This window comes from Triticum aestivum, chromosome 6B (genome assembly GCF_018294505.1).
Source record: "Triticum aestivum cultivar Chinese Spring chromosome 6B, IWGSC CS RefSeq v2.1, whole genome shotgun sequence".
In the NCBI taxonomy this organism is placed as follows: domain Eukaryota; kingdom Viridiplantae; phylum Streptophyta; class Magnoliopsida; order Poales; family Poaceae; genus Triticum; species Triticum aestivum.
Window position 1 is genome coordinate 629146272 of NC_057810.1, and position 14408 is coordinate 629160679.

Genomic DNA, 14408 nt, shown 5'->3' on the forward strand with positions numbered 1-14408 from the left:
TGCACCACCACTTCAGACTGAGTTGTTGAATTAGCAGAAGCAGAGACGACAGATGCCCAAGATCCAGAGCAGTGACATACTTTTTTGGGCTAGTCTGCTGGACGGCTAATGTAACACCCCCCCCCCCCCCCCCACACACACACACACACTCTAGTTCCAAGGTTGATGTGGCCTTGCACCCTGGTGCAATCACACGCTCATGTAATCGACCCTGTGGTCTCCAGGAAATATATAAGGTACTCTCTCCGTCTGAAAATACTTGTCATCAAAATAGTTAAAAGGAGATGTATCTAGAACTAAAACACGTCTAAATACATCCCCTTTTATCTATTTTGATGACAAGTATTTTTGGACGGAGGAAGTAGCAGCCATGCCTTTTCGTTTTAAAAAATATTTCTCTGCATTTTCAATTCGTTACAACATAATTATTTGGTAGTTTTACACGCACCTCCCGTATCTCTAGACACTTGTTTACCGCCCATATACACCGCACCGTTATATCGTGATAATATATGAGGTCAGCAATTCAGCGACCCACGTCCACAGATATGCATCTTTCAGCCAATCTATGAGTTGACGACGTTGCATTTGTTCCTGATCTGGCCGCTGGCGCCGGTGAGGACGCCGATCTGGCCCATGCGCTTGATGGAGTTCTTGAAATGGTCGAAGAAGACGCCGTTGTCCTGCAGCTTGTCGACGAGCGCGGCGGCGCGGGCGTTGGTGAGCAGCGTGGCGTCGGAGGTGAACATCCCCTGCCGCGCCTTGAGGTTGACGAAGTAGTGGCTGTCGAAGGAGGTGCTGCTGCCGGGGTCCATGGGCACCACCGCCGTGTTGTCGTTCGGGTCCTGCTGGTTACGCCTGCACTGCCCCTGCTCGCACACATACATGCATTGTGGTCACGTAGTACGTCCTTGTCTTGCAGGTGCAAAACTAATTGATGAGATATAACGATGATATAATTAGTTAGGATGCTTGCTGCTGATTAGTGCTACGTACCTGGAGGAACTTGGCGTAGGGAGGGTTGAGGGAGGGGTCAGTGTCGGTGGGGTTGTTCTTGCCCGTGAAGTTGAAGAGCCTCGAGCTGAAGAGGTTGCAGTTGCCTATTCCGATGGTGTGTCCGCCTAGAGTGTGGTTACATGTTCAATAAGTACCAGTGTAAGACGCTCTTATGTTTATAGAACGGAGGGAGTACTTTTTATTACTAGCACTTCGAAAAGAAAATAATAATAATTTAATCTGCCACATATATAAACACATCTATGCTAAGTAGAACTTTTTAAGCATATTCTAACCCTTCCGACCAGCACTCACTAGTCACTGGCTTTTCTACACCCTGTTTCTCTGTCCCGTGCCTCTTGCGCGTGACCGTTCATTTCCAAACGGCCTCACTGGATTCAACTGTACCAACTACTAGGAAAGAAGCTCCATCTACAAAAATTTGGAAGCAACCTCCCAATACGGATCGTCCTCTGATCAGTAGCCCAGTGTTGTTGTTAACGAACTACGTGGTCTTGTCGCCTTCATGACATCATTTCAGCCAGCTAAGAAGAGTACTAGGTGCAACCGCTCTCGTAATCGTTCAGCGTTCTCCTTCACTCTCCTTTTTCCTTCGTGACCGAATGTGACTTCTCTACCACATCCACTATAATTCTTTTAAGCTAGCTAGATAGCCTCAATAGTACTACCTCCGTCCTGGTTTATAAGTCCTCTTTGTAGTTTGTGTCAAATTTTGACTAAAGATTTAACTAACAAAATGTTAATGCATGTCAAGAAAAATTATCTCATTGGATTCGTATTTGAACATAGTTTTCAAAAATATAATGTTTAATGACATGCGTGAATATTTTGTTAGTTTAATCTATGGCCAAAATTTAGCACGAAATACAATGGGGACCCATAAACCCGGACGGATGTAGTAGGGTGCACCATCTTTGGCATGCATTAGATGCATGCATGAAGTGATATCTACTGGACATTCCATCGATAAAAAAAGTCGACCAAACACTGCAAACCTTATTATTATGGACGAGTACTTCATGCTGATAGCCACACAAGGAACACCGTGGTGCTTTAACACCCTATATATACTACTTGAAGTGTGGGAATCTCACGATGGCACGGTTATATTTGGAAATCCCCACAGTTACACCTCATGACAAAAATTCACGATGCTCCAACGACCTCGTCTAGCAACGGTAACACCTCTACTACTACGTACTCCCTCCGTTCCAAAATATTTGTCTTTCTAGAGATTTCAACAAGCGACTACATACGGAGCAAAATGAGTGAATCTACACTCTAAAATATGTCTACATACATCCGTATGTTGTTTTCATTTGAAATGCCTAGAAAGACAAATATTTGGAAATGGAGGGAGTACTTGTCAACATAGGTCTACAAATAGGGACGTGCATGGCTAGCACCACACACCTATCATCATTAAGGAATCCGTGATTTATGCCGAGTGGCAAGCCAACGTGCCTTGCAGTTGCAATCAATCGATCAGATTTGATTGGAGAGCTACGCGGCCTGCAACACAAGCACAACTGACCATGGATAGTACGTACGAGAGGTATGGGAGAAAGAAAAAGGAAAGGAACAATTCCTGGAGAAACGGATCGGCCACCGACGGTTTCGTCCGCTTTCCAGTAGAGCTAGCAAGCAGTCGTTGTCAAACTGTGGTCACATTAATTAGTCGTCGTGTTGCATGCAACCGCACATGAGATGTGTCACGAGGCACGTCCTTTGTTTCGCACCATACGATTTCAGTAATAAACACTAAGCTTGGCACTATACGTACGCACTTTCGTGAACAACAATAAGGGATGGGCCGTATTAGCAAAAGAAAAATTGTCTAAAAAAAAAGTAGCAAAAGAAAAACCAATAAGGGACGGGCAGTACTTGATCGGTTTCACTGTACCACTATTTTTACCGTTCATTTTCGTACTGTTAGGAGACGATCGAGCAAGCTAGCAAATGCATGCATGATCATTTATGGCCAGCAGCTTCACGTGCCAACGCATGGTCGTCACCCTCTCCAGCAAACGCCAAATAGTGTTGTACGTACGATACGTCATTCCGTATGAAGGCATGAACGCTGCATCTACGTACGTACGTTAACAACCATGGCATGTGGATGTGGTACGCACCTGAGAGGACGACGAGGTCCTGGAGGCCGAGGCCCTTGCCGGAGAAGTTGGTGAGGAGAATGTCGAAGGTGGAGGACGGCGCCGGGATCTCGTTCAACGCCTGCGTGTCGCTGGACACGGTGCCGTCCCGCCGCCCCGTCTCCACTTCCCACAGCTTCTTCCCGTACTGGAACGACACCGAGTCCCGCGCCGCCAGCGCCACGATGTCGGCGCACGAGACCACCCCCGGGCACGCCCGCTCCAGCGCCGCCTTCACCTCGTCGATGACCTCGAACCCGGCCAGCGACAGGTTCGGCGGCGCGTCCTTCTCCGCCGTGTTGGTTGGCGAGTCCAGAAGCACCGACGCGTCGCACCCCTATACACCAAAAAACAACGTGTAAATTGGTCGCAGCGACTTGCCAAACGAACGTAGACATGCACTGGCATGTACACTGACTGCTGCCTACCCTGACGAAGCAGTCGTGGAAGAACATGCGGAGGAACTTGGCGGCGAGCTCGCGGTTGCCGGCGACGTGCTTCCACACCACCTTCTGCGCGATGTCCTCCGCCTGCGGGCAGCTCTTCTTGTAGAAGCCCTTCTTCAGCCCGGCCGCCTGCGCCGCCGCAATGCTGGCGCTGCCGGCGAGGACCAGTACCACGGCCACCAGGCACACCATGCCCTTCATCATGTTATTACCTAGGCTACCTCCCAACATATGGTCTTTGGTGAGTTGACGAGCAAGACCTCTAGCTAGCAGGCTGTATATATAGCACCCCTCTCTCTAGCTAACTTTATCTCAAAATCGGTGAAGACGTACGCATCACACATGACAAATGCATATACCTGTATTACTTAGTATATAGTACCATCGGTTATACGGCAACTAACTAGTTGCCTATGATAGCAAACACACTTCGTTAACCATGATTCCTGAATTAGCATCATCTGATGAAGTTAATAAATGTGTTTGTTATGTTTGATTGGGTTTACGTTACATACTCGGGTATGCATGCATGGGCATGTTTTAGGTCTAAGTCTCTCTCTCCAAGGGAGAATACTGTATACGAACGTACGTACTAAGTGTGCGATCGTTGGGCGTTTGACGCCCTTGTCGCGGGATTAATGTGGGCTTTATTAGTTTCGCAACCACCACCCGTTATCAGAGGCGATCATGATATGACGTGAACATTTCAACGTCGATCTCCTAGCTAGTACTACGTGCCTTGCCTACACCCTAGCAGCTTCATCACTTTGTTTCTCTCGATTACATTGCAATTTTACATTACATTCATTTTATAACTTTTTCTTTGCTTGCCCACATTATCGGTGCTATTAATACACACCCGTGACAAACTGTTTTGTGTAACGTGCATGCCACAAAATGGCCGGCCGGGTCAACATGTGATTTGTTCGAGCAGTGCAGGACAGTCAATCATTGCCGCTTCCCAGCATGCATTAAGCCTTGTTGTTAGAGGTTGTGACCGTAGTACAGAATAAAATAATGAAATAATAGTATGGTGTGATGTTACGTGGACCCGCGAAGAGATACTAATAGTTAATTAGCCCATGCACGAGACTTATATGACTTGTGGTTGAAGCATGGCAAGGACACGAGGCCTAGCTAGAGGTTGGTTTCATGCATGCATGTCCATGGGCCAACCAACCGGTAGCCGTGCAGCATTTCTAGCCACAGCCCACAGCTAGCACGTGCTCGTTAGAGGCCGAACATATGTGTTAATCTAAGTGAAATGCTTTAAGAGCCAGATGGTGGATTAGCAGTGTCGGCGAGCGTACGGTCGTAGTGCACTGTTGAGATGAACAGACAGATCTGAGCAAGGCTCGTCTTGTTCGCGACGGTACATGGCTGCCTTGATCCCAAATTTTACGGGCTTATCATTGGACGTGTTGCACAATAGCAGTCAGCTGAAGCGTACTGTACATAGCGTATTGTATATGTCGTAGCTCTTCATGGCTCCTACAGGTGATGGTGCAAATACTTCTGCACTTTTATCCCAACTCAAGTTAAAAAAACTTATTTAATGGCCACTCCTAACCGTTTTTGGCCCCAAATCTTTATTGTTGCTTTTTTTTCTCAATAAACGTTGGTTACATTTTTTTTTCTTTTTTTTAAAAAAGGGGACTCCCCGGCCTCTGCATCAGAACGATGCATACGCCCATATTTATAAATAAAATAGGTTCAACAAGGTTTCAAAGTCTGAAAATGAAAATAAAGGCTAGCTCACAGAGAGCCTCAACGCCAAAGACAAAAATGCCACAGAGCCACAACCGGCTGGCAAAACAAAGATAGGAAAACTAATCACATATCCTATTACATGACCGCCATCCAAACCGGTTGAAGATATCCCGCGCTACCATCTTCCACCGGACAGATCCAGTAACCAAACGCTCCCTGGCCTCCGTCGGAGTGAGTAAGGACCACATGTGCATCAGCGCCGTAGCTCGGAATAAAACCTGCAAAAAATGAATAGTTGTTGTTCTGTTAAAAGCCAAATCATTTATGCAGTTCCAAATTGCCCATAACAATGCACGTACTCCTACACGAATGTGTCTAGCTGTATCGGACTCTATCCCAACAAGCCACATTCCAAATAACGTACCGACCGAATTCGGAGGAGTAATGTTAAAGGCAATTTGCACAGTGCGCCACAAAACTCTCACCAACGGGCACTCAAAGAAGATGTGCTTAATGGTCTCGTCTCGATCGTAGAAACTACACCTAGTAGATCCTGTCCAATTGCGCTTAACCAAGTTGTCCTTTGTTAAAATGACTTATTTATGTACAAACCACTTAAACACTTTAATCTTCAAAGGAACTTTTACTTTCCAAACATGTTTGGAACTAGGAATGACACTAGAGTTAATGACATCGATATACATCGACTTAATCGTAAATTCTCCAGACCTAGTAAGTTTCCAACACAACTGATCGGGCTGATGAGCTAATTGAACCTCCATCAGTCTTCTCACCAAATGAAGCCAAGCCTCCCACCTATCACCAACAAGCACCCTACGAAACTGGATATTAAGGGGAATGGACTGCATAATCGTTGCAACTAGCGCATCACATCGTTGAACAATACGATATAGGGACGGGTACTAGAGCGCCAATGGCGTATCACCAAGCCAAGTATCCTCCCAGAAACGGGTACTGTTGCCATTACCGACAATAAACTTTGTTCTATTAAAGAAGGCTGCCTTAACTCTCATAAGCCCCTTCCAGAACGGCGAATCAGTTGGTCTCACTGTCACCTGTGACAAAGTCTTGGACCGCAGATACTTGTTACGGAGAATCTGTGCCCACGTTGCGTCAGTCTCAACTGATAACTTATACAACCACTTATTGGGAAGGCATCTATTCTTGACCTCAAGATTCTGAATACCAGACCCCCTTGGTCCTTTGGTCGACAGATGATATCCCATTTGGCGAGTCGGTACTTTCTCTTTAGTTCATCACTCTGCCAAAAAGTCCAGCCTTTTCCTAACCCCAACTGTAAGTTTGAAGAAAGAAAGTAGGAACATCAGCATACTCATGAGCACCGAATTGATAAGAATCAACCGGCCTCCATATGACATGAGTTTGCCCTTCCAGCAACTAAGTTTTTTTCTCAAACCGTCCTTCGATGCATTTCCACTCTCTGTTTGTTAGCTTACGATGGTGAATGGGTATACCTAGGTAAGTAAAAGGTAAAGCCCCTAATTCACATCCAAACAATTGCCTATAAGCCTCTTGTTCCTCCTTGGCTCTACCAAAGCAGAACAACTCACTTTTATGAAAGTTAATCTTTAAATCGGTCAATTGTTCAAATAAGCATAACACCAGCTTGACGCTTTTGCCAAGTCATGCTCCATAAAGATGATTGTATCATTAGCGTACTACAGAATGGACACACCCCCATCAACTAGATGAGGCACCAAGCCACCCACTTGACCGGCCTCCTTTGCCCTTCCTATGAGAATTGCCAACATGTTAACCACAATGTTGAAAAAAATAGGAGACATTGGATCACCTTGCCTCAGGCCTTTGTGTGTCTGGAAATAATGACCTATATCGTCATTCACTTTAATTCCAACACTCCCTTTTTTGCATGAAGGATTCTACCCGGCGTCGCCAAGCTTCATCAAAACCCTTCATGCGTAAGGCCTGTTGAAGGAAGGGCCATTTGACTTTGTCGTATGCTTTCTCGAAATCCACTTTGAAAACAACCCCATCTAGCTTTTTCGTGTGGATCTCATGGAGCGTTTCATGAAGGACCACAACCCCTTCAAGGATGTTCCTGTCTGGCATGAAAGTAGTTTGGGTAGGCTGCACCACAGCATGCGCGATCTGTGTGAGCCTATTAGTCCCGACCTTGGTAAATATTTTGAAACTTACATTAAGAAGACAGATGGGCCTGAATTGCTCAATTCTCACAGCCTCTGTTTTCTTAGGAAGAAGGGTTGTCATTCCAATCGTTGGTTACATTTATTTATGCTATTTATATCCGTCTCTACTTTTGGACTTGACGACTACGATGTTCCATGAACTGTATGTGGGGAATCTGCCCAAGTTCCAGCTCGACTCAAAGTTACCACGCTCCTTGCCAAAAGGGGTGATGCAGTTTAGATTCGGCACTACCGGCATATTTGAATTTCAAAGATTTTACTAAAATCCATGCTAGTTGCGTTACCGCTGCTGCTCATAATGTGGTTAGATCAATGTAGATGACGTTTATGCTTAGCCTCCACATTATTGAGGGGACGGTAGTCTTGCATGAAACATACACGAGCTTCATTGAAGAAGCTATATGAGGTTATCTCCATGGTCAATTTTGAGAAAAGCATATGACCTTTCTTGCTGCAGTCGGTGCATATCAAAAGGCTTCGAGCCGGTTGGTGTTATAATTAATGTGTTGACAATGTCAAAGATGATAGAGTTGGTGTGAAAGTTAATAATGTTATACTGTATATCATTACTTTCAAACTTGGAAGTGTTTTGCGTCATGGAGATCTGATTCCCCAATACTCTTCAATATCGATCCCGGTATGGCCATCCTTATTGCACGGGCTAAGGACGATTGGTAAGTCGGTGGTCTTATTCCACACTTGGTAGATGAGGTGTGTGCATCTTACAATATGCAGATGACACAAGCATCTTTACGAAACATGACATGCTTATTCCACACTTGGTAGATGGGGTGTGTTCATCTTACAACACGTGAATGATACGAGCATCTTTATGGACACGTCGTGGGGAAAGGCTATTAATATGAAGGTAACCATATGCAACTTTTTAACAACTTTGTGGCCTAAAGATTAATTTCCATATAAGAAAGGTCTTATACTTTTGGAAGGTCAACACAACATTCTTTTTGGGTGTGAGGCTCACTATCTCCCTTTTCTGATACCCTGCCATCCCCATCAATCGTTGCAAACTAATAAACAAGGAATGGAAGGAGATTAAGGATCATTCCAGAAGAAAATTGAGCGATTGCAATGGAAAACGGTTGTTCTATGATGGGAAACTTGTCCTTATCACTGCGGTGAACACAAGCATGATGATATATACGTTTTCCTTCGAGGTACTGAAGGTTGTATGGAAACAAATTGGATTACTATTGATCTAGTTTTTTCTGGCAATGTGATAAACATAAATCAACATATCGGCTAGCTATGTGGAGTATTGTATGCCGGAAGAAGTGTCAAGGATGTCTAGAGATTGACAATTTTGATATGAAGAACACATGCTTGCTTAGCAAATGACTATTCAAGCTACTCAGTGTGGATATGTATGACATGAGTTGATGTAGAACAAATACCTACAGTCCAAAATATTGTCTCAGCTTCTCGAGTGATGATACAGGCCACATACATTTCTGGAAAGGTTTGGTAAGGGTCCAATATGACTTCTTTACTTGAGGTTCATTCTGAAGGAAATATACCCTAGAGGCAATAATAAAGTTGTTATTTTATATTTTCTTATTCATGGTAAATGTTTATTATTCATGCTAGAATTGTATTAACTGGAAACTTGATACATGTGTGAATACATAGACAAAACACCGTGTCCCTAGTATGCCTCTACTAGACTAGCTCATTGATCAAAGACGATGGTTAACTTTCCTAGCCATGGACATGAGTTGTCATTTGATGAACGGGATCCCATCATTAGTGGAATGATGTGATGGAAAAGACCCATCCGTTAGCTTAGCATAATGATCATTCAGTTTTCTTGCTACTGCCTTTCTTCATGTCAAATACATATTCCTCCGACTATGAGATTATGCAACTCCCAAACACCGGAGGAATGCCTTGTGTGCTATCAAATGTCACAACGTAACTGGGTGACTATAAAGATGCTCTACAGGTATCTCCGAAGGTGTTTGTTGGGTTGGCATAGATCGAGATTAAGATTTGTCACTCCGAGTATCGGAGAGGTATCTCTGGGCCCTCTCGGTAATGCACATCATATGAAGCCGCAAGGAATGTGACTAATGAGTTAGTTGTGGCATGATACATTATAGAACAAGTAATGAGACTGAACTAGGTATGAAGATACCGACGACCGAATCTCGGGCAAGTAACATACCGATGACAAAGGGAATAACGTATGTTGACATTATGGTTCGACCGATAAAGATCTTCGTAGAATATGTGGGAACCAATATGAGCATCCAGGTTCTGCTATTGGTTATTGAGCGAAGAGGTGTCTCGATCATGTCTACATAGTTCTCGAACCCATAGGGTCCGCACGCTTAACGTTCGATGATGATATGTATTATATGAGTTATGTGTTTTGGTGACCAAAGGTTGTTCGGAGTCCCGGATGAGATCACGGACATGACGAGGAGTCTCGAAATGGTCGAGAGGTAAAGATTGATATATTGGAAGGTGGTATTCAGACACCGGAATGGTTCCGATGTGTTTCGAATAATTATCAGATTACCGAGGGGTTACCGGAACCCCCCGGGGGAAGTAACAGGCCTTATGGGCCATAGGGGAGAGGCAAGGCAGGCCACGAGGAGGTGACGCCCCCCATGGGGAGTCCGAATTGGACAAGGGGAGGGGGCGCGGCCCCCCTTTGCTTCTCCCTCTCCCTCTCCCTCTACTTCCCTCTTTCCCCCTCCGTTAGAAAGGAAGGGGTCAGACTAGGACTAGGAGTCCTAGTAGGACTCCCCCCCACTTGGGCGCGTCCTAGGTCGGCCCTCCTCCCCTCTCCTCCTTTATTTACGGGGGCAAGGGGGCACCTCTAGACACATCAATTGATTCTTAGTAGTGTGCGGTGCCCCCCTCCACTGTTTACTCCTCTGGTCATATTGTCTTAGTGCTTAGGCGAAGCCCCACGCGAATCACATCACCATCACCGTCACCATGCTGTCATGCTGACGGAACTCATCTACTCCCTCGACCCTTTGCTGAATCAATAGATCGAGGGACGTCATCACGCTGAAAGTGTGCAGAACTCAAAGGTGTCGTACGTTTGATACTTGATCGGTTGAATCGAGAAGACGTTCAACTACATCAACCGCGTTAAGCTAACACTTGCGCTTTCGGTCTACGAGGGTACGTGGACACACTCTCCCCCTCTTGTTTCTATGCATCTCCTAAACAGATCTTGCGTGAGAGTAGGATTTTTTTTTGAAATTGCATGATACGTTTCCCAACAGTGGCATCTGAGCCAGGTCTATGCGTAGATGATATGCATGAGTAGAAGACAAACAATTGTGGGTGGTGATCGTCATATTGCTTACCACCAATGTCTTATTTTGATTCGGCGGTATTGTTGGATGAAGCGGCCTAGACCAACCTTACATGACCGCGTTCATGAGACCGGTTCCACTGACAGACATGCAACTAGTTTTGCATTAAGGTGGCTGGTGGGTGTCTGTTTCTCCAACTTTAGGCGAATCAAATTTGGCTGCGATCGGTCCTTGTGAAGGTTAAAACATCAAACTTGATAAATCACCATTGTGGTTTTTGTGCCGTAGGTCAGTATGGTTCATGCTAGAAGCCCGCAGCAGCCACGTAAAACTTGCAACAACAAAGTAGATGACGTCTAACTTGCTTTTGCATGGCATGTTGTGATGTGATATGGTCAAGACATGATGTGATATAAGTTGTTGTATGAGATGATCATTTTATGTAAAAGTTATCGGCAACTGGCAGGAGCCATATGGTTGCCGCTTTCTTGTATGAAATGCAAACGCCATGTAATTGCTTTACTTTATCATTAAACGTTAGCGATAGTCGTAGACGCAATAGTTGGTGAGACGACCATGAAGCTACGATGGAGATCAAGGTGTCAAGCCGGTGACGATGGAGATCATGACGTTGCTTTGATGATGGAGATCAAAAGCACAAGACGATGATGGCTATATCATGTCACATATTTTGATTTGCATGTGATGTTTACCTTTATGCATCTTATTTTGCTTACTATGGCGGTAGCATTATAAGATGATCCCTTACTAAAATTCCAAGGTATAAGTGTTCTCCCCGAGTATGCACCGTTGCGAAAGTTCTTCGTGCTGAGACACCACGTGATGGTCGGGTGTGATAAGCTCTACGTTCAAATACAACGGGTGCAAGCCAGTTTTGCACATGCGGAATACTCGGGTTAAACTTGATGAGCCTAGCATATAGAGATATGGCCTCGGAACACTGGAGACCAAAAGGTCGAACATGAATCATATAGTGGATATGATCAACATAGAGATGTTCACCATTGATGACTACTCCATGTCAAGTGATGATCGGACATGGTTTAGTTGATTTGGATCACGTGTCATTTAGATCACTTGAGGGATGCCTATCTAAGTGGGAGTTCTTAAGTAATATGATTAATTGAACTTAATTTATCATGAACTTGGTCCTGATAGTTTTTTGCATATCTATGTTGTAGATCAATGGCCCATGCTACCGTTCCCTTGAATTTTAACACGTTACTAGAGAAAGCTAAGTTGAAAGATGATGGTAGCAACTACATGGACTGGGTCCATAACTTGAGGATTATCCTCATTGCTGCACAGAAGAATTGTGTCCTTGATGCACCGCTCAGTGAAAGGCCTGCTATAGGAGCAGAAGCTGACGTTGTGAACGTTTGGCAAGCTCGATCTGATAACTACTCGTTTAGAATCGGGACTTCAAAGACGTTTTTAACGTCATGGACCATATGAGATGTTCCAGGTGTTGAAGTTAATATTTCAAACAAATGCCCGAGTTGAGAGATATGAAGTCTCCAACAAGTTTTATAGCTACAAGATGGAGGAGAACAGCTCTGTTAGTGAGCACATACTCAGAATGTCTTGGTACCATAATCACTTGACTAAGCTGGGAGTTAATCTTCTAGATGATTTTGTCATTGACAGAGTTCTTCAATCACTGCCACCAAGCTACAAAGGCTTCATGATGAACTACAATATGCAAGGGATGAAAAAGACTATTCTCGAGCTCTTCGCAATGCTAAAGGCTGCAGAGGTAGAAATCAAGAAGGAGCATGAAGTGTTGATGGTTAACAAGAGCACTAGTTTCAAGAAGAAAGGCAAGGGTAAAAAGAAGGGGAACTTCAAGAAGAATGACAAGCAAGTTCTCACTCCGGGGAAGAAACCCAAAGCTGGTCCCAAACTTGAAACTAAGTGCTTCTACTGCAAAGGGACTGGTCACTGGAAGCGGAACTGCCCCAAGTATTTGGCGGATAAGAAGGATGGCAAAGTGAACAAAGGAATATTTGATATACATGTTATTGATGTGTACCTTACTCAATTCTCGTAGTAGTGCCTGGGTATTTGATACCTGTTCGGTTGCTCATATTTGTAATTCGAAGCAAGGACTACGGATCAAATGAAGATTGGCTAAGGACGAGGTGACGATGCACGTCGGGATGGTTCCAAGGTCGATGTGATCGCCGTCGGCATGCTAACTCTACATCTACCTTCGGGATTAGTTTTAGACCTGAATAGTTGTTATTTGGTGCCAGCGTTGAGCATGAACATTATATCTGGATCTTGATTAGTACGAGATGGTTATTCATTTAAATCAGAGAATAATGGTTGTCCTACTTATATGAGTAATATCTTTTATGGTCATGCACCCTTAAGAGTGGTCTATTTCTGTTGAATCTTTATCGTGGTGATACATATATTCATAATATTGATGCCAAAAGATGCAAAGTTGATAATGATAGTGCAACTTATTTATGGCACTGCCGTTTGGGTCATATTGGTGTAAAGTGCATGAAGAAACTCCATAAATATGGACTTTTGGAATCACTTTATTATGAATCATTTGATACTTGCGAACCATGCCTTATGGGCAAGATGACTAAAACTCCGTTCTCAGGAACAATGGAACAAGCTAATGACTTATTGAAAATAATACATATCGATGTACGCAGTCTGATGAGTGTTGATGCTCATGGTGGGTATCATTATTTTATGACCTTCACAGATGATTTGAGCAGATATGGGTATATCTACTTAATGAAACACAAGTCTGAAACATTTGAAAAGTTCAAAGAATTTTAGAGTGAGGTGGAGAATCATCATAACAAGAAAATAAATTTTCTACGATATGATCGTGGAGGAGAATATTTGAGTTACGAGTTTGGCCTTCATTTAAAAGAATGTGGAATAGTTTCACAGCTCACGCCACCTGGAACACCATAGCGTAATGGTGTGTCCGAACATTGTAACCGCACTTTATTAGATATGGTGCGATCTATGATCTCTCTTACCGATTTACCACTATCATTTTGGGGATATGCATTAGAGATAGTTGCATTCACTTTAAACAGGGCACCGTCAAAGTCCGTTGAGATGACACCGTATGAACTGTGGTTTGGCAACAACCCTAAGCTGTCATTTCTTAAAGTTTGGGGATGCGATGCTTATGTCAAAAGGCTACAGCCTGATAAGTTCGAACCCAAATCGGAGAAGTGTGTCTTCATAGGATACCCTAAGGAAACAATTGGGTACACCTTCCATCATAGATCCGAAGGCAAGATCTTTGTTGCTGAGAATGGGTCCTTTATAGAGAAGGAGTTTCTCTCGAAAGAAGTGAGTGGGAGGAAAGTAGAACTTGATGAGATAATTGTACCAACTCTCAATCTGGAAAGTAGCTCATCCGAGAAATCTGCTCCCGTGATGCCTACACCAACTAGAGAGGAAGCTAATGACAAAGATCATGAAACTTCAAATCAAGTTGCTACAGAACCTCTTAGGTCAAACAGAGCATAATCCGCACCAGAGTGGTACGGTAATCCTGTTCTGGAGGTCATGTTACTT

General features: G+C 44.1%; 1 protein-coding gene across 1 annotated transcript; it reads right to left on the reverse strand.

Moving 5' to 3' along the window:
• Nucleotides 1-375: 375 nt before the first annotated feature.
• LOC123138383 (peroxidase 56) lies at nucleotides 376-3876 on the reverse strand. The gene is made up of 4 exons (XM_044558348.1): nucleotides 3596-3876; nucleotides 3150-3504; nucleotides 997-1121; nucleotides 376-869 (listed from the first exon to the last, which is right to left on the reverse strand). Exons 1-4 carry the CDS (start codon nucleotides 3842-3844, stop codon nucleotides 567-569), a joined length of 1032 nt encoding a protein of 343 aa, XP_044414283.1. The 5' UTR covers nucleotides 3845-3876; the 3' UTR covers nucleotides 376-566.
• Nucleotides 3877-14408: the final 10532 nt, after the last annotated feature.